General features: G+C 40.0%; 3 protein-coding genes across 4 annotated transcripts in view; 1 reads left to right on the forward strand and 2 right to left on the reverse strand.

Moving 5' to 3' along the window:
- The window catches only part of E2F5 (E2F transcription factor 5), a 29,621-nt gene extending 24,909 nt beyond the window's left edge, over positions 1 to 4,712 (forward strand). For both annotated transcript variants that reach the window (XM_060115601.1, XM_060115602.1), the window contains 3 exons: positions 521 to 788; positions 2,880 to 2,927; positions 3,934 to 4,712. In XM_060115601.1, coding sequence (XP_059971584.1) covers positions 521 to 788; positions 2,880 to 2,927; positions 3,934 to 4,043 — 426 coding nt within the window. In that variant the 3' untranslated portion in view covers positions 4,044 to 4,712. The remainder of the gene's footprint in view (positions 1 to 520; positions 789 to 2,879; positions 2,928 to 3,933) is intronic.
- Positions 4,681 to 10,036, reverse strand: LOC132500546 (ribosomal biogenesis factor-like). The gene is made up of 4 exons (XM_060115603.1): positions 9,919 to 10,036; positions 7,408 to 7,524; positions 5,102 to 5,218; positions 4,681 to 4,825 (listed from the first exon to the last, which is right to left on the reverse strand). The coding sequence occupies exons 2-4, from the start codon at positions 7,519 to 7,521 to the stop codon at positions 4,754 to 4,756; spliced, it is 303 nt and encodes a 100-aa protein (XP_059971586.1). The 5' UTR covers positions 7,522 to 7,524; positions 9,919 to 10,036; the 3' UTR covers positions 4,681 to 4,753.
- A 4,668-nt stretch (positions 10,037 to 14,704) lies between these two features.
- On the reverse strand, positions 14,705 to 20,026 carry LOC132500547 (ribosomal biogenesis factor-like). The gene is made up of 4 exons (XM_060115604.1): positions 19,909 to 20,026; positions 17,404 to 17,520; positions 15,100 to 15,216; positions 14,705 to 14,833 (listed from the first exon to the last, which is right to left on the reverse strand). The coding sequence occupies exons 2-4, from the start codon at positions 17,515 to 17,517 to the stop codon at positions 14,762 to 14,764; spliced, it is 303 nt and encodes a 100-aa protein (XP_059971587.1). The 5' UTR covers positions 17,518 to 17,520; positions 19,909 to 20,026; the 3' UTR covers positions 14,705 to 14,761.
- Positions 20,027 to 21,705: the final 1,679 nt, after the last annotated feature.

A 21,705-nucleotide genomic window follows, 5' to 3' on the forward strand; every position in this document is an offset into this window, starting at 1 on the left:
ATTTAGGTATTTACATTACTGGTTTCTGAAGCCTCGGGATACAAATTACCTTTCTGAAATGGAGGGACTTTACATTTATATCTCTGTAGGAAAACTCAGTTGTCTTTGTGCTTTGCTGAATGAAAAAAAGTTTCGACCTGTGAAATAGCTGCCATTTAAGACCGCACATTGAGATGACCACATCCATGGTGGCCGATGCCAGGGGATGGAGTTCCATACATGTGGAGAATGCTTGGAGCGCTGCTGCACACTGACATGTATAATTACACACAAATAGATGGTTTCCAGAATTCTACAACTGGGAGTTTTTGATGCCCAGTATTTAAGAAAAGCTTACTTTTAGGGGCAAGTGGTTTATAGCACTCAATATCCCATTCTACTCTTGGTCTCTATGTTTTGACTTAGCGACTTAATTTTGTCGTAGTTAGTCCCTATAGCTTTGCCTGTCTTATTTTTAATGTTTCATCTTACCTAGAAATGTTGACCTTTATTCATTTGTTTATGCCCACTAACTTCAAAGGGTCAGAATGGACAAAAGAAATACCAGATCAATCTAAAGAGTCATTCAGGACCTATCCACGTGCTGCTTATAAATAAAGAGTCCAGCTCCTCTAAGCCCGTGGTTTTTCCTGTTCCCCCACCTGATGACCTCACACAGCCTTCCTCTCAGCCCTTGACTCCAGTGCCTCCACAGAAATCCAACATGGCAACTCAGAACCTGCCTGAGCAACATGTCTCCGAAAGAAGCCAGAATCTTCAGCAGACTCCAGCCACAGACTTATCCTCAGGTGGGTTCAGAGCCTTTGTTTTAAAAAGTAGAGGGGAAAATATGAATACTGTGTTGAACAAGTTGGAGAGCTTTTCTGAATTTCTCAATTGTGATGTTATTCTGTTATCTAGTATAGGAGGCAAAATAGTAAACCCGATCAACAAGTATTAATTTTGTGTCTTCTGTGTGCCCAGCACTGGAATATGTATTATGAGGAAAATATAAAAAACAGATCCTGTCTTTAATTATACTACTACTAGTTGTTTCATAGACTATGTAAATATATGTATTTGTAGTTTTCCTTAGCATTCCATTTTTGGAATTAAACCAAATTTGTTCCCCCACCCTCCTTTTACTATTTACATCTCAGCTTTTTATCTGAGATTTACTTTGTAAGGTTCTTTTATCTCTTAGTAACTCTAGTATATATAATTGAAATTTGTTCTACATTTAATAAAAATCATACTAGGGACAACTATAGTGACTTATGTCTCCTGTTTCTCTGTATTCTCTATTGTTACACTTTTTATTTGGAAAGCTTAGTTTTATAGAGTTGATAAGTGGTCTCAACTCCAATTATTTAGGACATCTTGCCTTCCTAAGTTGTTTGATCTGTGAAATGATAAATAGCTAAAAACTGGGCATCAGGAATAGGGGCCACATTTCTTAAGTTTATAAAATTTCCTCAGCATACAGTCCTTTCCCTTGGTTATTACATGGCTAGGTATTTACCAACTCCTTACTGGTTGCAAATAAAGGACCCATGGTTGCTGAATGAATGACTGCCATGCAATCTAGACGTAGTATTGCAGATAATTTAAAAACTATATTGTATATATTCCAAGTTGTTTATTTTTACATTTATCCTTTTGGGATGTGGTCTACTCTTTGAGTTCACAATAGGTAAGAGTGAGACTAAAAAGATCTAACTGGACACAGAATATTTTTCAGCTTCTTGTTGCCCATATCCTTCCCCTATAAGTATTTCCACACCATAGGCCATAGGGATGCACAACAGAAAAGTGTCATCTTTCAAAAGCTTATAATCTAATTGGGAAGAATAAAGTAGGCAGGCTTATGGTTTAGCTCAGACACAATTAGTACATTGGCTTTCACAAAGCATTAAAGAAACTTTTGAGCATTTCATTTCTGTACATGATTTTGTATTTGGAAATAAAACAATTTGGGGCCAGATTAGAGAGGGCCTTGAATATCAGACTGAGTTAGGACTTTGACCTATAAAACAATGAAGATTTGTGACCACGGAAGTGCCATGTTTAGAACTGTATATTAGTGAACACAGAAGTAACGTCATTAGGAAAGAACAGGCTTTTGGCCCTGGGAAGAAGAGATTAGAGGCAATGAAGACAGAAGGTAAGATGTTTGCAGTTATGCAACTGTGAGAGAACACTGAGGCTAAAATGGGGTGATGACAATGGGACTGGAAAGAGACATAAGGAAGATTTGAGAAATACTCTTTAGGCAAAGTAAGTAACCTTTGATAGGTGAGATCTGAAGATAAAGTTAAGAGAACTGTAAAGTGATGTTGCACTTTTAAGGTTGGGTCATAGGGAGAAATACGGTAACACTGACTTTAAAAACTGAGGAGTCAGTTTTGGGAAAACGATGAGTTTTTGGGACTACATCTTGAGTTCAGAAGTTTAAAAGTAATGCCAAGTACAGATTAGGTGTCCTGAAAATTCTATGTTTCCATAAAGTTCTAGGACTTTAATTTCATACTTTTTTTTTTTTTTTTTTTTTTGCGGTAAACGGGCCTCTCACTGCTGTGGCCTCTCCGGTTGCGCAGCACAGGCTCCGGATGCACAGGCCCAGCGGCCATGGCTCACGGGCCCAGCCGCTCCGCGGCATGTGGGATCCTCCTGGACCGGGGCACAAACCCGTGTCCCCTGCATCAGCAGGCGGACTCTCAACCACTGCGGCACCAGGGAAAGCCTAATTTCGTACTTTTAATCAAGATGCTGATGTTAAATATAACTGTGCTTAATATCTACTGTGTTTAAATATATGCTGTTTAAATATAACTGCCTTTTTGCTGCTAAAATATATAAAGAGAAGTGTAAAAAACTCTATATCACATTTCTCTTTCCAGCGGGATCTATTAGTGGAGATATCATTGATGAGTTAATGTCTTCTGATGGTAAGTAGTTAAAAAATTTAATAAATATAACCTTATACATCAATAAGGCTTTTCTAGAATTTATGAGTGGCACATGATTTAAAAGAAATGAAGAACCTATATTTTTTAACTGCTTAATGTACTATGATGATTCATAGTAAGTTATAGGCATCCTTCAGAATTTTTGCCAGCATTTTGAGGAAAAAGAATTCATAAGGGGATACTTATCACCTTTACTGAATAAACTTCTGAATTGTTGGCATACTAGCCCTTTTTACACCTGAAGAATTTGGCCAAGAAGAGTAAAACAGTGTATCTGAGTCAAGAGGAAATGTGAAAACATAGTTTTGTAAATACTCCTACCATGGCCAATTTCAAGCTGCCAATGTGAAGTCAGTATTACTAAGATTAGCCACATCATCGTCTAATCTGAAATAATTCTTAAAAATCAACTAGCTCTAATATGGTAGTTACTTTAGCAGTTACTCTCTGGGCCTCACCTTTCTAAAAGTTCTTGGATTCAGAGTCCTGGTTCCTAACAAATATGTACAGCCGAGACCTAGGAAGTAGCAGCTGTTAAATTAGCCAATGGCACAGTAACCACTTAGACATTTATCAAACACTTCCATAAAAGCAGAGAATTTCAGCATAGTTATTAATTTATGTCTAGTTCCTTTCTCTGTTTTCAAAGTGGTAGCTTATTTAGCAGATCAGAGAAAATACTTTGACCAGTGTTTCTGAATCATAAATTTTAGTGACAAGTTCAACCAATAAAAATTAACTTCTGTTTCTCAAGCTAACACCTATAATCAATGCATAAAATGTCTTTAAAGAAGAATCTATCAAAATATACACAAAATACAAGTCATTAATTTGATCATTACATTTCCTATAACGTATTTTTAAAAAATTGCTGTATAACATGGGAAACATAGTTTGGCTTGATTTTTTGATAGTATTTTATGTTAGGCATCATTACCTGTATGTAGAAACCATCTTTAACACTGAATTTATTTTTTGCTTGCAGTGTTTCCGCTTTTACGGCTTTCTCCGACCCCGGCAGATGACTACAACTTTAATTTAGATGATAATGAAGGAGTTTGTGATCTGTTTGATGTCCAGATACTAAATTATTAGATTCCATGGAAACTTGGGACTGTTATCTACCTCTAACTGTGTAACATTTTAGACGTCTTAATAACCTAAGTATTTAAAATAATGAATGTAACGCCTTTTTAGTTCACTGATTCTGAAATGTTCTTCCCTAATACTTTCTTTTTTACTTCACAAAACTTCAACCATAAGAACAAAGGATTCTGATTGCTTCAGGGGAAAAAGTGATTTCATATCCACCGACTCCCTACCCTCAAGTAATTACCTTCTGGAATTTCAACTTTTCCTCTCATTCTGAATCCTTCTGTTTTTTTTTTTCCTTATATGAGAGGAAAGTTAAAGTAGACTTAAGGTCATCAAAAACAAAAGAAGTTGGCCAAGGGCTCATCATTTGTTTGTCTTACATTTTTACTGCCACGAGACTGTCCATTTTTCTGTGTAGCCTCTGATCCAGACATTCACTGCCACTTATAAAGTGAAGGGTGTAAACTAGGATATGTTAACTGTTTCAGTGAACAGATTTTGTGAAGTGCCTTCTGTTTTAGCACTTTAAGTTTATCACATTTTGTTGACTTCTGACATTCCACTTTCCTAGGTTATAGGAAAGATCTGTTTATGTAGTTTGTTTTTAAAATGTGCCAATGCCTGTACATTAACAAGATTTTTTAAAATAAAACTGTATGAAGCATTTAATTTATTGGTCTTTTTGGAGAATTTGATGCATCACCAGTGTATTACAACTGAGCCATTAATCTTGTAGCTTCATCAACATCAACTGGTTCGTTTTCATGACACTGCTGAGGAATCTGGAGAGAAAATTACATTTAAAAATTTAGATAACAATAGCAAACAAAAATGACAATCTACTGACATATAATCTATTATTCAATATAATTTCTTCTAGTTGTACTTTTGGAAATAGAACAATAAATTCCCATATTTTAGACTCAATGTTTTAAAGTCTGAATAAGCTATACATACTACAGAGCCAAATACTAAAAATGACAATCAATACATTTGAAAATTTGCTTTGAAAATTTGGAGTTTATTAGCCAGAACGAAAGGAAGTGATTTCCACTCACCAGCTGTTTCTGCACGGGTTCAAGGGAAAGGTCTTTGACGAACCATGCAACTACCTTTTGCATATATACAAAAGCTTCATTCCCGATGTTAACTTTTTCATCATTCACGATGTTCATCTTTTAAAAAAAGAAAAAGAGCATTAATCCATGGTCTCACAACCATTAAGGATAAAAATATAGGCTACCTTAATTTAATCTTGTTACCCCCGAAATCTATAAACTCTTATCAATCCTACCAATTTATGGAGACAATTTACCCTAAAATTCTTACAGTCTTATTGGGACATTTTAGACAAAAGGTTCTGTTTTTTTTAAAATAAGAATTGTGTGGATATACCTCATACCTTGACTTTCCTGGAATAAACGGGCCAAAATATGTGACCACTATGTTTCTAAGCTACGGTGCTATCGTCTCTCATCTGTAAAATGAGGAACCTGGATGGCATGCTTCCAGTGTCCTTCTAACAGTACGTCTCTGAATCCTTCCTTGATGGAAGTGCCTGGCAGTGTCCTGAGGACAGCGGCCCCTGTAGCCGTCCTCGCTTGAATCTGAAAGGTGGGGGTGGTATTCTTGTTCTTCACAGCTGCTCCCCAACCATTTTTCCTTCAACACTTTTGGCTCTTTTGCATCTTATGCATCAGGACATTCTGACACCCCTGTCCTCGTTACTGTCACCTACCAACACCGTGATTACTTGCTCCTTCGTGAAAGATCTCAAACCATGGCTCACTGACCCCTCTCACGCCTGGCGTCGCTGCTTAGTGGCTACGACAAAAACCTATCCTATGGCTTCTTAATCTCTTCAGGTCCTCACCTCCAGGGGTCTTTTCCACGACCTACCTTGCCATCACTCTCATGCATTACCTTAGGCTGCATCATTACCTGTTACTGCACCACCTCCTATCCTTCTATTCACTTATTTTATTAATAATTCTTAAATCTCACTGAAATCTTTTCCCACCAATTTCACTATTGTTCACATGTTCATATCCCCGCTTTTTCCTTTAGCCTGCACAGATTCCATGACCACTGATCAGTCGCTCCTTCACATCCTAACTCAACCTCCCTTCTCTCCCTCAATCAGACTTCCCTGCCGACCTAGTTAAACTCAGGTATCAGCCTTTTCTGAACCCAAAACTGAAGCTCTAGAAAATCATAACTGGCTGACTGGCTTCACTTTAAGTTCGTGGCCACCAACTTCAATTTACCATTTATATAGTACGTGGCGATCGTACGACCTCCCCCTAAGTTAGGCTGCTTTCTCAGAAAAGTGTTCGATACTTTCTCCAACCAGGCTGCCTACCCACAGATCTTTTCCATTAGCATCCGTAGAGCTTCTAGGACTTCCTATCCAAACAAAATAATTTTCCTCAAATACACCAAGCCTTCACCCAGCTGGGGGTCTCTGCACTCACTATTCTTTCTGCCTAGAACATGCTGCTCCCAACACTCCCCAGCAGTTTGCATCACTGGATCCTGTCAGGCAGGTCTTGGCTTCAGTGTCAACCCTGAAGACAATTCTATCTAAAACTGTCACCCCCAAACCCCAGTCGTATCACCCAGCTTTATTTCCTTTATAGCATTTCCAAAGTCATGAAATTGCTCCACCAAAAAGTTTAACTCAGCTAATTCATGAAGACTGAAAGATAAAATGTCACATTTCTATGGACCATTATGATAATTACTAAGTCCTCTAGAGGGGACTCCACCTACTACTTAAGCTTGAAAACATTTTCTTGAATAATTGTTTTAAGGAGTCTACTTAATCTTGAAGAACTTTCCCATTCCCCAAATATGTTGAAAAAAAAGATAAAGCAACTCCTTTCTTTTCAAATTTTGTATTTTAAGAAACAAAATATTTTATCTTCTATTTTTAGGTTTTTATCTGAGCTATAGATATCCTCAGAGAAATAAGATTTACTGAGAAGAAAAAGAATGGGTGTTGACTGACATTCCATGTCTTGGCTCTGTTGAAAGCTACTTGAATATATATGAGTTTAGAGATAATTTTTCCATACCATGGTTTTTTATGATTTCTATGCTCTGAGAAAACTATTAAAACTGTTACTTGGAGCCTCATACATTTGCAGTTAAAATGCCTTCTTCCTTTTGCACTTGAATTCAAGAAAGGGAGGTTATTTTTCTGCATCGTTGTTTCTTTTTTGAAACAAATGTTTAACAATCATCTTGCTTTTGTAGGAAAGGCTAAGAACCTGTTTTAAATATTAGCATTCAGTTTTTCAGTAGCTTTACAATTATGCTTTTCTTGTAAACAATAAAGTCAGAGTGCTTAAGTGATACTAACCTTCTTCAGATTAGTGGTAACTGGCTTTGCTTTATTTTTAACCTTAAAGCTTTTTCGGCTGGCTACCTGGAATACATTCCTGGACTTCTGTCCTCTTAGTTTGTTCTTGGCCATTGTCTAGGCAAGAAAGAAAAGGAGCTCAATTCAGTTGCCCATGTTTATGAACTGTAAATCAATTTAAGTTTTGGAAGTAAAGGTACCAATTAAATCTAAGAAGTTCCACCTTCCTCCTGATTATTTTTAAAATTGCTGCTTGTATTAAAATTATCTCCATGTCCTTTTGGTCCTACTAGATTTTTCTGTTTCAGTGCAGAGTGTGTAGCTAATTCTTTTCTGCATCTCCAGCACCTGGCCCATAAGAGGCTCCACATTAATTTCTGCCAGTTAGATTCATTAATTAATATTCTCAACACAACAGTTGTTTTCTTTCAGCTCTCTGCAGCATCGGACAATGCTAACCATCACCATCCATCCTTCTGATAGTTTACATACTGCTATTCCATTCTGGTTCCTTTCATACTCTACGACTGACTCTCTTCTCCCTCCTTCTTTCATTCCTTTTTACTTGTCCCATTTTCACTCCTGTGCGCACCTCCTCAAAACCAGTACTTAAGCTTACACTTCCTAACCCCCGCGTTAAATTACTTTCATGACTTCCGCATCACCTCTATGTGAATGGCTCTTGCCTAAAAACTGTAGGTATTATCTCTGTTCTATAGCTAGCTAAACACACTAAGCCAATAAATTCTACTTGAGAAACATCTCTGAAACCTGTCTTTAACAATGCACGTGAGGAATAATTTAAAAAATATTAATAGTTAAGATTTATTAAGCTTTTACTACATGTACAGCACTATGCTAACATTTTATGTGTTTTGACTAATTTACTCCTTACAACAACACTTCGTAGGACGTACTATTATCATTATACAGATTAAAAAAAAAAAACTGATGCAAAGAGAAGTTAATCTGCCCATTGTAGCACTATTAGTAGTCAGAGAATGCCAAGATTCAAAGCCAAGCAGACTAGATCCTGAGCTCTCATTATGTGATGTGGCCTCTCGTATATAAATAAAAATGCAGTACAAAAACATGATTTACTACTGCCTAGTTCAGGACTGTGTTACTGCTTTAGTCCCTACGACTATTTGGTTTGACTCTGGGTTGGGACAAAGTATACCCATGGACCAAATCAGGTCAGGCACCCGTCTTTGTAAATGATGTTTTATTAGAACGCAGCTACGTCCATTCGATTATGTATGTTTTGTCTGTGGCTGCTTTCCTGCGACAACTGTGGCTCGCAAAGCCTAAAATATTTACTATTTGGTCCTTTACAGAAAGACTGTCAACCCCTGGCTTAAGCCACATGCATTCAAGTCTATCCTCCGTAGTGGTATGAAATGAACCGTCCCAATGTTAAAATCCTTCAGTGGCTCCTCCAACCCACAAGGAGCAATATTCTTGGTCCTGACATATTGCTGGAAACCTGACTCTAGCATCAATCTGTCAAAGGTATCTCCTGCTATTTCTCTATACCTACTCTAGTCTACTAATCACTCTCTGAAGACACCTTGCACATTCTTCCTTTCTTCCCTTTGCTCACATTGTATCTCTCCTCCTTCAATGTCTAGCCTCAGGAACAAGAGAGACAGCAATGCTTCCGAACCCCAACAGAACTTCTTCTTAAAAAAAAATAAAATAAAAAAATGGGGCTTCCCTAGTGGCCCAGTGGTTGAGAGTCAGCCTGCCGATGCAGGGGACGCGGGTTCGTGCCCCGGTCCGGGAAGATCCCACATGCCGTGAAGCGGCTGGGCCCGTGAGCCGTGGCCGCTGAGCCTGTGTGTCCGGAGCCTGTGCTCCGCAACGGGAGAGGCCACAACAGTGAGAGGCCCACATACCGCAAAGAAAAAATAAATAAATAAAAATGAACACAGTAGGAAATACATGATTATTATAGAAGCAGAAAATACACATAAACCACCCCTAAATTAAATAATCTAAAATCCTTCCAATAAGTAACCAAAATCCAACCATTCATCTAGTATTCATTAATCAATTACTATGTACCAAGTGTGGTACAGAACCTATATACATACATATGAAACATATACAAACACAAGAAACATAAAGATAGGTGCTGTAACTGACAGCATACGAGTGGAGTCACAGAAGGGAAAGATCCAATCGAGTTGGGGACTCGAGGAAGGTTCGTGGAGAAGGTGGGAGCCTAGCTGTCGGGGTAGGGGATAGGGATTTTCTCTAACAACCACGTGGAAACTGGTGACAACAGAACAACCCAAAACTGGTACCCTGCCGTGGGCTGAAGGCCCAGCAGGCATGGGGGTTTTAGGCCTGAGCCAGCAGGCCTGCGGCCGAGTAGGGCTGCCTAAGGCAGCAAGCGACGACGGAACGGAGCCTCCCGACGGCAGCAGCCCGCGGACGGCCAATCCCGTCTCAATCCTCAGAAACTTCACGCCAGCGCGCCGGAAAATTTTTTTATTAATCTCTCACCAGTCCTCCGATACCCTCGGGCAGGGGTATAAGCTCCACGTAACGCCAGCTGTACGCACAGGATCCAGGAAGTTCCGGAATGAGGGAGCCAGCCAACGGTCCTCTCTCAGGTCGTAGTTCCGCCCACCGAGATAAGCTCCGCCCACAGGGCGGAGTCGTGTCCCGTGAGCTTGGTCTGCAGACGGCGATAAGCCCCGCCCACCGAGCGTCATTCCGCTCACGGGCTTGTTCCCACTCACCTAAAGTAGTCCTGTCCACAGAAGCCTCTCAGCCGTGGAGCATCCTTCCCTAAACACGGGACCCTCCCCGTCAACATGCTTTGCCGTTCGCTGGGTTAGGAACCTCTACTCATCTGAGGCGTCGAAGACGCGGCTAAGTCTGGAGTTCCTCGCAGGGGTATGTGTACAGAAACCACCCGAAGTGTCTGAGTCACCAGAGCTACGCAGACCCTAACACAGGTGGTCGGCCCTCAGCCGCTTACTGCTGGCTGGCTCTGTCCGCGCTCCCAGGAGGTGGCGCTGCGCACCTCTGGGTGGTGTCCGGGTTTGGTTGCAGCAATAAAGAACCTAATGTCTGGAATAGATCTAGAACTATAATCTCCCAAGGAAAAATTTGTAGTGAGCTAAAGGTTGAAATGCTTTTCTCATTGAAGTTTCCTTGCTTCAAAATGAGACTTTCTGACAGCATGGCAGAGGCCCAAGAAAATATCAGTAAGTTGTAAAACAAGAATCAGGGAACTTTAGAAAATCTTAGAAGAAATATTTTTGCCTTCCAGTTTTATTTCTGTGTGTGTATATTTCCCAGTTAAGGTGTTCTAGGATGAGTTTTCTAGAAAATCGAATCACTTCTTCCAAGAGGCTCTTTCCACTAAGGTAACAGTTTTCACATGCTCTCTCCTTATTTTGTCACGGTCTTAGGGAAAGCCAGCTTTTAAACAAATGTAGAAGTACTGACATTTTTATATCATTTTGGTAACGGTACATGAGTTCTGCTCTAAGTATCAAAATAAGGCCAAAGTAGCATTCCCCTTTTGCAAGTGAGAATGCTGAGGTTCAGAGTCTAAGCCATGTTCGGTATCCACACAACTAGTAACTGACAAAGCCCAACTAGAATCCACGTGGGCTGGCCGTCGGTCAAGTCCTCTTCCCGCGAAATCAGGCACTTGCCTGCTTATAGAAAGATGAACCACTTTTACAGTAAATCATTTTATTGTTTATGTCCATCACAAAAAATTAGAGAATACGTTAAGCAATGAGGAATAATTACTTGTCCCTGTAATTGTATTAAAAATTATGTGTTTTTTCTAAAGAGTGACTTTTAAAAACACCTTAAAATGCATTATAAAATGCCCATAATGTGTGGCGACAAGACCAAAGTAACATCAAAGTGACAGAAAACCGTTAGATTCTTTCACGAGGCCAGAGTTATCCAGGAATACTGAAGCTAATAAGGTGAGTATAATTATGGTTCCTTGAATGTGAAGTTATTGATGTATATGCAGAAGACAAAGAAATAGATGCAATGGAATGATATTAGAGTCTTTATGAAAGACTTACGGGCCTAGTTTTCATTTGGAAATGGTGAGATAGGGATACTTACACCACGGAAATAACATGGTTTATACAGGCAAGAGCAGAGGCACTCTATGAGGTATGAGTGAGAAGACATGATTTCTGTTTACTTCTGTTACCTACCAACAGTGTGACTGTGGAAAAGTTACTTCATGTCTCTGTGCCTCCCTCTCCCATATGTAGATGGCTGCTCAGTAAATACCCACTTCAGAGGACATTCATTATCTGCTCAGCATCCCTCTCTGGGGAACCACTCTTCTCCCATTAAGTGATCCTGGTTGAATGAATAATTACAGTCCTCATCTAAAGATTTTCCAGCCAGAGCTAGTGGAGACAATTCTTGCTTTTAGTATCCCTGTGCTAGGATGATGTGAAATCGAGGCTGCTAGTTGCCGTCTCCTCCAGCAACTTGAGGGAAGCCTGACTGCAGTGGGAGAGAATAAGAGCAATGCAAAAGAACACAGAGCTGAACAACAGAACACAGGACCTTGGTGATATCATTGGAGTCCTTGGATTCAGCCATAGATGGAAGAAATATCCATCCCTTGTCTTCTCCGTTATCTGAACGAAAACATTGCTTTTTTTTTTAATTGGGTTATTTACGTTTTTTCAGTTTGTGTGTGTGTGTGTGTGGACCATTTTTAAAGTCTTTATTGAATTTATTACAATATTGCTTCTGTTTTATGTTTTGGTTTTTTGGCTGCGAGGCACGTAGGATCTTAACTCCCCGACCAGGGATCAAACCTACACCCCCTGCATTGGAAGGCGAAGTCCTAACCACTAGACTGCCATGGAAGTCCCTGTTGGTTTTTTTGTGTTTTGTCTCTTTGTTTATTTGTTTGTTTGCGGTACGCGGGTCTCTCACTGTTGTGGCCTCCCCCATTGCAGAGCACAGGCTCCGGACGCGCAGGCTCAGCGGCCATGGCTCACGGGCCTAGCCGCTCCGCGGCATGTGGGATCTTCCCGGACCAGGGCACGAACCCGCGTCCCCTGCATCAGCTGGCGGACTCTCAACCACTGCGCCACCAGGGAAGCCCTAATTTCGTACTTTTAATCAAGATGCTGATGTTAAATATAACTGTGCTTAATATCTACTGTGTTTAAATATAATTGCCTTTTTGCTGCTAAAATATATAAAGAGAAGTGTAAAAAACTCTATATCACATTTCTCTTTCCAGCGGGATCTATTAGTGGAGATATTGATGAGTTAATGTCTTCTGATGGTAAGTAGTTAAAAAATTTAATAAATATAACCTTATACATCAATAAGGCTTTTCTAGAATTTATGAGTGGCACATGATTTAAAAGAAATGAAGAACCTGTATTTTTTAACTGCTTAATGTACTATGATGATTCATAGTAAGTTATAGGCATCCTTCAGAATTTTTTGCCTGCATTTTGAGGAAAAAGAATTCATAAGGGGATACTTATCACCTTTACTGAATAAACTTCTGAATTGTTGGCATACTAGCCCTTTTTACACCTGAAGAATTTGGCCAAGAAGACTAAAACAGTGTATCTGAGTCAAGAGGAAATGTGAAAACATAGTTTTGTAAATACTCCTACCATGGCCAATTTCAAGCTGCCAATGTGAAGTCAGTATTACTAAGATTAGCCACATCATCGTCTAATCTGAAATAATTCTTAAAAATCAACTAGCTCTAATATGGTAGTTACTTTAGCAGTTACTCTCTGGGCCTCACCTTTCTAAAAGTTCTTGGATTCAGAGTCCTGGTTCCTAACAAATATGTACAGCCGAGACCTAGGAAGTAGCAGCTGTTAAATTAGCCAATGGCACAGTAACCACTTAGACATTTATCAGACACTTCCGTAAAAGCAGAGAATTTCAGCATAGTTATTAATTTATGTCTAGTTCCTTTCTCTGTTTTCAAAGTGGTAGCTTATTTAGCAGATCAGAGAAAATACTTTGACCAGTGTTTCTGAATCATAAATTTTAGTGACAAGTTCAACCAATAAAAATTAACTTCTGTTTCTCAAGCTAACACCTATAATCAATGCATAAAATGTCTTTAAAGAAGAATCTATCAAAATATACACAAAATACAAGTCATTAATTTGATCATTACATTTCCTATTACGTATTTTTTAAAAACTTGCTGTATAACATGGGAAACATAATTTGGCTTGATTTGTTTGTTTTTTTTTTTTGCGGTAGTCGGGCCTCTCACTGTTGTGGCCTCCCCCAGTGTGGATCACAGGCTCTGGACATGCAGGACCAGCGGCCATGGCTCACGGGCCCAGCCGCTCCGCGGCAGGTGTGATCCTCCCGGACCGGGGCACGAACCCGTGTCCCCTGCATTGGCAGCCGGACTCCCAACCACTGCGCCACCAGGGAAGCCCTGGCTTGATGTTTTTGATAGTATTTTATGTTAGACATCATTACCTGTATGTAGAAACCATCTTTAACACTGAATTTATTTTTTGCTTGCAGTGTTTCCACTTTTACGGCTTTCTCCGACCCCGGCAGATGACTACAACTTTAATTTAGATGATAATGAAGGAGTTTGTGATCTGTTTGATGTCCAGATACTAAATTATTAGATTCCATGGAAACTTGGGACTGTTATCTACCTCTAAATGTGTAACATTTTAGACGTCTTAATAACCTAAGTATTTAAAATAATGAATGTAACGCCTTTTTAGTTCACTGATTCTGATATGTTCTTCCCTAATACTTTCTTTTTTACTTCACAAAACTTCAACCATAAGAACAAAGGATTCTGATTGCTTCAGGGGAAAAAGTGATTTCATATCCACCGACTCCCTACCCTCAAGTAATTACATTCTGGAATTTCAACTTTTCCTCCCATTCTGAATCCTTCTGTTTTTTTTTTTCCTTATATGAGAGGAAAGTTAAAGTAGACTTAAGGTCATCAAAAACAAAAGAAGTTGGCCAAGGGCTCATCATTTGTTTGTCTTACATTTTTACTGCCACGAGACTGTCCATTTTTCTGTGTAGCCTCTGATCCAGACATTCACTGCCACTTATAAAGTGAAGGGTGTAAACTAGGATATGTTAACTGTTTCAGTGAACAGATTTTGTGAAGTGCCTTCTGTTTTAGCACTTTAAGTTTATCACATTTTGTTGACTTCTGACGTTCCACTTTCCTAGGTTATAGGAAAGATCTGTTTATGTAGTTTGTTTTTAAAATGTGCCAATGCCTGTACATTAACAAGATTTTTTAAAATAAAACTGTATAAAGCATTTAATTTATTGGTCTTTTTGGAGAATCTGATGCATCACCAGTGTATTACAACTGAGCCATTAATCTTGTAGCTTCATCAACATCAACTGGTTCGTTTTCATGACACTGCTGAGGAATCTGGAGAGAAAATTACATTTAAAAATTTAGATAACAATAGCAAACAAAAATGACAATCTACTGACATATAATCTATTATTCAATATAATTTCTTCTAGTTGTACTTTTGGAAATAGAACAATAAATTCCCATATTTTAGACTCAATGTTTTAAAGTCTGAATAAGCTATACATACTACAGAGCCAAATACTAAAAATGACAATCAATACAGGCTTTGAAAATTTGGAGTTTATTAGCCAGAACGAAAGGAAGTGATTTCCACTCACCAGCTGTTTCTGCACGGGTTCAAGGGAAAGGTCTTTGACGAACCATGCAACTACCTTTTGCATATATACAAAAGCTTCATTCCCGATGTTAACTTTTTCATCATTCACGATGTTCATCTTTTAAAAAAAAGAAAAAGAGCATTAATCCATGGTCTCACAACCATTAAGGATAAAAATATAGGCTACCTTAATTTAATCTTGTTACCCCTGAAATCTATAAACTCTTATCAATCCTACCAATTTATGGAGACAATTTACCCTAAAATTCTTACAGTCTTATTGGGACATTTTAGACAAAAGGTTCTGTTTTTTTTAAAATAAGAATTGTGTGGATATACCTCATACCTTGACTTTCCTGGAATAAACGGGCCAAAATATGTGACCACTATGTTTCTAAGCTACGGTGCTATCGTCTCTCATCTGTAAAATGAGGAACCTGGATGGCATGCTTCCAGTGTCCTTCTAACAGTACGTCTCTGAATCCTTCCCTGATGGAAGTGCCTGGCAGTCTCCTGAGGACAGCGGCCCCTGTAGCCGTCCTCGCTTGAATCTGAAAGGTGGGGGTGGTATTCTTGTTCTTCACAGCTGCTCCCCAACCATTTTTCCTTCAACACTTTTGGCTCTTTTGCATCTTATGCATCAGGACATTCTGACACCCCTGTCCTCATTACTGTCACCTACCAACACCGTGATTACTTGCTCCTTCGTGAAAGATCTCAAACCATGGCTCACTGACCCCTCTCACGCCTGGCGTCGCTGCTTAGTGGCTACGACAAAAACCTATCCTATGGCTTCTTAATCTCTTCAGGTCCTCACCTCCAGGGGTCTTTTCCACGACCTACCTTGCCATCACTCTCATGCATTACCTTAGGCTGCATCATTACCTGTTACTGCACCACCTCCTATCCTTCTATTCACTTATTTTATTAATAATTCTTAAATCTCACTGAAATCTTTTCCCACCAAGTTCACAATTCACATGTTCATATCCCTGCTTTTTCCTTTAGCCTGCACAGATTCCATGACCACTGATCAGTCGCTCCTTCACATCCTAACTCGACCTCCCTTCTCTCCCTCAATCAGACTTCCCTGCCGACCTAGTTAAACTCAGGTATCAGCCTTTTCTGAGCCCAAAACTGAAGCTCTAGAAAATCATAACTGGCTGACTGGCTTCACTTTAAGTTCGTGGCCACCAACTTCAATTTACCATTTATATAGTACGTGGCGATCGTACGACCTCCCCCTAAGTTAGGCTGCTTTCTCAGAAAAGTGTTCGATACTTTCTCCAACCAGGCTGCCTACCCACAGATCTTTTCCATTAGCATCCGTAGAGCTTCTAGGACTTCCTATCCAAACAAAATAATTTTCCTCAAATACACCAAGCCTTCACCCAGCTGGGGGTCTCTGCACTCACTATTCTTTCTGCCTAGAACATGCTGCTCCCAACACTCCCCAGCAGTTTGCATCACTGGATCCTGTCAGGCAGGTCTTGGCTTCAGTGTCAACCCTGAAGACAATTCTATCTAAAACTGTCACCCCCAAACCCCAGTCGTATCACCCAGCTTTATTTCCTTTATAGCATTTCCAAAGTCATGAAATTGCTCCACCAAAAAGTTTAACTCAGCTAATTCATGAAGACTGAAAGATAAAATGTCACATTTCTATGGACCATTATGATAATTACTAAGTCCTCTAGAGGGGACTCCACCTACTACTTAAGCTTGAAAACATTTTCTTGAATAATTGTTTTAAGGAGTCTACTTAATCTTGAAGAACTTTCCCATTCCCCAAATATGTTGAAAAAAAAGATAAAGCAACTCCTTTCTTTTCAAATTTTGTATTTTAAGAAACAAAATATTTTATCTTCTATTTTTAGGTTTTTATCTGAGCTATAGATATCCTCAGAGAAATAAGATTTACTGAGAAGAAAAAGAATGGGTGTTGACTGACATTCCATGTCTTGGCTCTGTTGAAAGCTACTTGAATATATATGAGTTTAGAGATAATTTTTCCATACCATGGTTTTTTATGATTTCTATGCTCTGAGAAAACTATTAAAACTGTTACTTGGAGCCTCATACATTTGCAGTTAAAATGCCTTCTTCCTTTTGCACTTGAATTCAAGAAAGGGAGGTTATTTTTCTGCATCGTTGTTTCTTTTTTGAAACAAATGTTTAACAATCATCTTGCTTTTGTAGGAAAGGCTAAGAACCTGTTTTAAATATTAGCATTCAGTTTTTCAGTAGCTTTACAATTATGCTTTTCTTGTAAACAATAAAGTCAGAGTGCTTAAGTGATACTAACCTTCTTCAGATTAGTGGTAACTGGCTTTGCTTTATTTTTAACCTTAAAGCTTTTTCGGCTGGCTACCTGGAATACATTCCTGGACTTCTGTCCTCTTAGTTTGTTCTTGGCCATTGTCTAGGCAAGAAAGAAAAGGAGCTCAATTCAGTTGCCCATGTTTATGAACTGTAAATCAATTTAAGTTTTGGAAGTAAAGGTACCAATTAAATCTAAGAAGTTCCACCTTCCTCCTGATTATTTTTAAAATTGCTGCTTGTATTAAAATTATCTCCATGTCCTTTTGGTCCTACTAGATTTTTCTGTTTCAGTGCAGAGTGTGTAGCTAATTCTTTTCTGCATCTCCAGCACCTGGCCCATAAGAGGCTCCACATTAATTTCTGCCAGTTAGATTCATTAATTAATATTCTCAACACAACAGTTGTTTTCTTTCAGCTCTCTGCAGCATCGGACAATGCTAACCATCACCATCCATCCTTCTGATAGTTTACATACTGCTATTCCATTCTGGTTCCTTTCATACTCTACGACTGACTCTCTTCTCCCTCCTTCTTTCATTCCTTTTTACTTGTCCCATTTTCACTCCTGTGCGCACCTCCTCAAAACCAGTACTTAAGCTTACACTTCCTAACCCCCGCGTTAAATTACTTTCATGACTTCCGCATCACCTCTATGTGAATGGCTCTTGCCTAAAAACTGTAGGTATTATCTCTGTTCTATAGCTAAACACACTAAGCCAATAAATTCTACTTGAGAAACATCTCTGAAACCTGTCTTTAACAATGCACGTGAGGAATAATTTAAAAAATATTAATAGTTAAGATTTATTAAGCTTTTACTACATGTACAGCACTATGCTAACATTTTATGTGTTTTGACTAATTTACTCCTTACAACAACACTTCGTAGGACGTACTATTATCATTATACAGATTTAAAAAAAAAAACTGATGCAAAGAGAAGTTAATCTGCCCATTGTTGCACTATTAGTAGTCAGAGAATGCCAAGATTCAAAGCCAAGCAGACTAGATCCTGAGCTCTCATTATGTGATGTGGCCTCTCGTATATAAATAAAAATGCAGTACAAAAACATGATTTACTACTGCCTAGTTCAGGACTGTGTTACTGCTTTAGTCCCTACGACTATTTGGTTTGACTCTGGGTTGGGACAAAGTATACCCATGGACCAAATCAGGTCAGGCACCCGTCTTTGTAAATGATGTTTTATTAGAACGCAGCTACGTCCATTCGATTATGTATGTTTTGTCTGTGGCTGCTTTCCTGCGACAACTGTGGCTCGCAAAGCCTAAAATATTTACTATTTGGTCCTTTACAGAAAGACTGTCAACCCCTGGCTTAAGCCACATGCATTCAAGTCTATCCTCCGTAGTGGTATGAAATGAACCGTCCCAATGTTAAAATCCTTCAGTGGCTCCTCCAACCCACAAGGAGCAATATTCTTGGTCCTGACATATTGCTGGAAACCTGACTCTAGCATCAATCTGTCAAAGGTATCTCCTGCTATTTCTCTATACCTACTCTAGTCTACTAATCACTCTCTGAAGACACCTTGCACATTCTTCCTTTCTTCCCTTTGCTCACATTGTATCTCTCCTCCTTCAATGTCTAGCCTCAGGAACAAGAGAGACAGCAATGCTTCCGAACCCCAACAGAACTTCTTCTTAAAAAAAAATAAAATAAAAAAATGGGGCTTCCCTAGTGGCCCAGTGGTTGAGAGTCAGCCTGCCGATGCAGGGGACGCGGGTTCGTGCCCCGGTCCGGGAAGATCCCACATGCCGTGAAGCGGCTGGGCCCGTGAGCCGTGGCCGCTGAGCCTGTGTGTCCGGAGCCTGTGCTCCGCAACGGGAGAGGCCACAACAGTGAGAGGCCCACATACCGCAAAGAAAAAATAAATAAATAAAAATGAACACAGTAGGAAATACATGATTATTATAGAAGCAGAAAATACACATAAACCACCCCTAAATTAAATAATCTAAAATCCTTCCAATAAGTAACCAAAATCCAACCATTCATCTAGTATTCATTAATCAATTACTATGTACCAAGTGGTACAGAACCTATATACATACATATGAAACATATACAAACACAAGAAACATAAAGATAGGTGCTGTAACTGACAGCATACGAGTGGAGTCACAGAAGGGAAAGATCCAATCGAGTTGGGGACTCGAGGAAGGTTCGTGGAGAAGGTGAGAGCCTAGCTGTCGGGGTAGGGGATAGGGATTTTCTCTAACAACCACGTGGAAACTGGTGACAACAGAACAACCCAAAACTGGTACCCTGCCGTGGGCTGAAGGCCCAGCAGGCATGGGGGTTTTAGGCCTGAGCCAGCAGGCCTGCGGCCGAGTAGGGCTGCCTAAGGCAGCAAGCGACGACGGAACGGAGCCTCCCGACGGCAGCAGCCCGCGGACGGCCAATCCCGTCTCAATCCTCAGAAACTTCACGCCAGCGCGCCGGAAAATTTTTTTATTAATCTCTCACCAGTCCTCCGATACCCTCGGGCAGGGGTATAAGCTCCACGTAACGCCAGCTGTACGCACAGGATCCAGGAAGTTCCGGAATGAGGGAGCCAGCCAACGGTCCTCTCTCAGGTCGTAGTTCCGCCCACCGAGATAAGCTCCGCCCACAGGGCGGAGTCGTGTCCCGTGAGCTTGGTCTGCAGACGGCGATAAGCCCCGCCCACCGAGCGTCGTTCCGCCCTCCGAGCGTCATTCCGCTCACGGGCTTGTTCCCATTCACCTAAAGTAGTCCTGTCCACAGAAGCCTCTCAGCCGTGGAGCATCCTTCCCTAAACACGGGACCCTCCCCGTCAACATGCTTTGCCGTTCGCTGGGTTAGGAACCTCTACTCATCTGAGGCGTCGAAGACGCGGCTAAGTCTGGAGTTCCTCGCAGGGGTATGTGTACAGAAACCACCCGAAGTGTCTGAGTCACCAGAGCTACGCAGACCCTAACACAGGTGGTCGGCCCTCAGCCGCTTACTGCTGGCTGGCTCTGTCCGCGCTCCCAGGAGGTGGCGCTGCGCACCTCTGGGTGGTGTCCGGGTTTGGTTGCAGCAATAAAGAACCTAATGTCTGGAATAGATCTAGAACTATAATCTCCCAAGGAAAAATTTGTAGTGAGCTAAAGGTTGAAATGCTTTTCTCATTGAAGTTTCCTTGCTTCAAAATGAGACTTTCTGACAGCATGGCAGAGGCCCAAGAAAATATCAGTAAGTTGTAAAACAAGAATCAGGGAACTTTAGAAAATCTTAGAAGAAATATTTTTGCCTTCCAGTTTTATTTCTGTGTGTGTATATTTCCCAGTTAAGGTGTTCTAGGATGAGTTTTCTAGAAAATCGAATCACTTCTTCCAAGAGGCTCTTTCCACTAAGGTAACAGTTTTCACATGCTCTCTCCTTATTTTGTCACGGTCTTAGGGAAAGCCAGCTTTTAAACAAACGTAGAAGTACTGACATTTTTATATCATTTTGGTAACGGTACATGAGTTCTGCTCTAAGTATCAAAATAAGGCCAAAGTAGCATTCCCCTTTTGCAAGTGAGAATGCTGAGGTTCAGAGTCTAAGCCATGTTCGGTATCCACACAACTAGTAACTGACAAAGCCCAACTAGAATCCACGTGGGCTGGCCGTCGGTCAAGTCCTCTTCCCGCGAAATCAGGCACTTGCCTGCTTATAGAAAGATGAACCACTTTTACAGTAAATCATTTTATTGTTTATGTCCATCACAAAAAATTAGAGAATACGTTAAGCAATGAGGAATAATTACTTGTCCCTGTAATTGTATTAAAAATTATGTGTTTTTTCTAAAGAGTGACTTTTAAAAACACCTTAAAATGCATTATAAAATGCCCATAATGTGTGGCGACAAGACCAAAGTAACATCAAAGTGACAGAAAACCGTTAGATTCTTTCACGAGGCCAGAGTTATCCAGGAATACTGAAGCTAATAAGGTGAGTATAATTATGGTTCCTTGAATGTGAAGTTATTGATGTATATGCAGAAGACAAAGAAATAGATGCAATGGAATGATATTAGAGTCTTTATGAAAGACTTACGGGCCTAGTTTTCATTTGGAAATGGTGAGATAGGGATACTTACACCACGGAAATAACATGGTTTATACAGGCAAGAGCAGAGGCACTCTATGAGGTATGAGTGAGAAGACATGATTTCTGTTTACTTCTGTTACCTACCAACAGTGTGACTGTGGAAAAGTTACTTCATGTCTCTGTGCCTCCCTCTCCCATATGTAGATGGCTGCTCAGTAAATACCCACT

The sequence above is a fragment of the Mesoplodon densirostris genome, chromosome 13, assembly GCF_025265405.1.
Source record: "Mesoplodon densirostris isolate mMesDen1 chromosome 13, mMesDen1 primary haplotype, whole genome shotgun sequence".
Classification (NCBI taxonomy): Eukaryota; Metazoa; Chordata; class Mammalia; order Artiodactyla; family Ziphiidae; genus Mesoplodon; species Mesoplodon densirostris.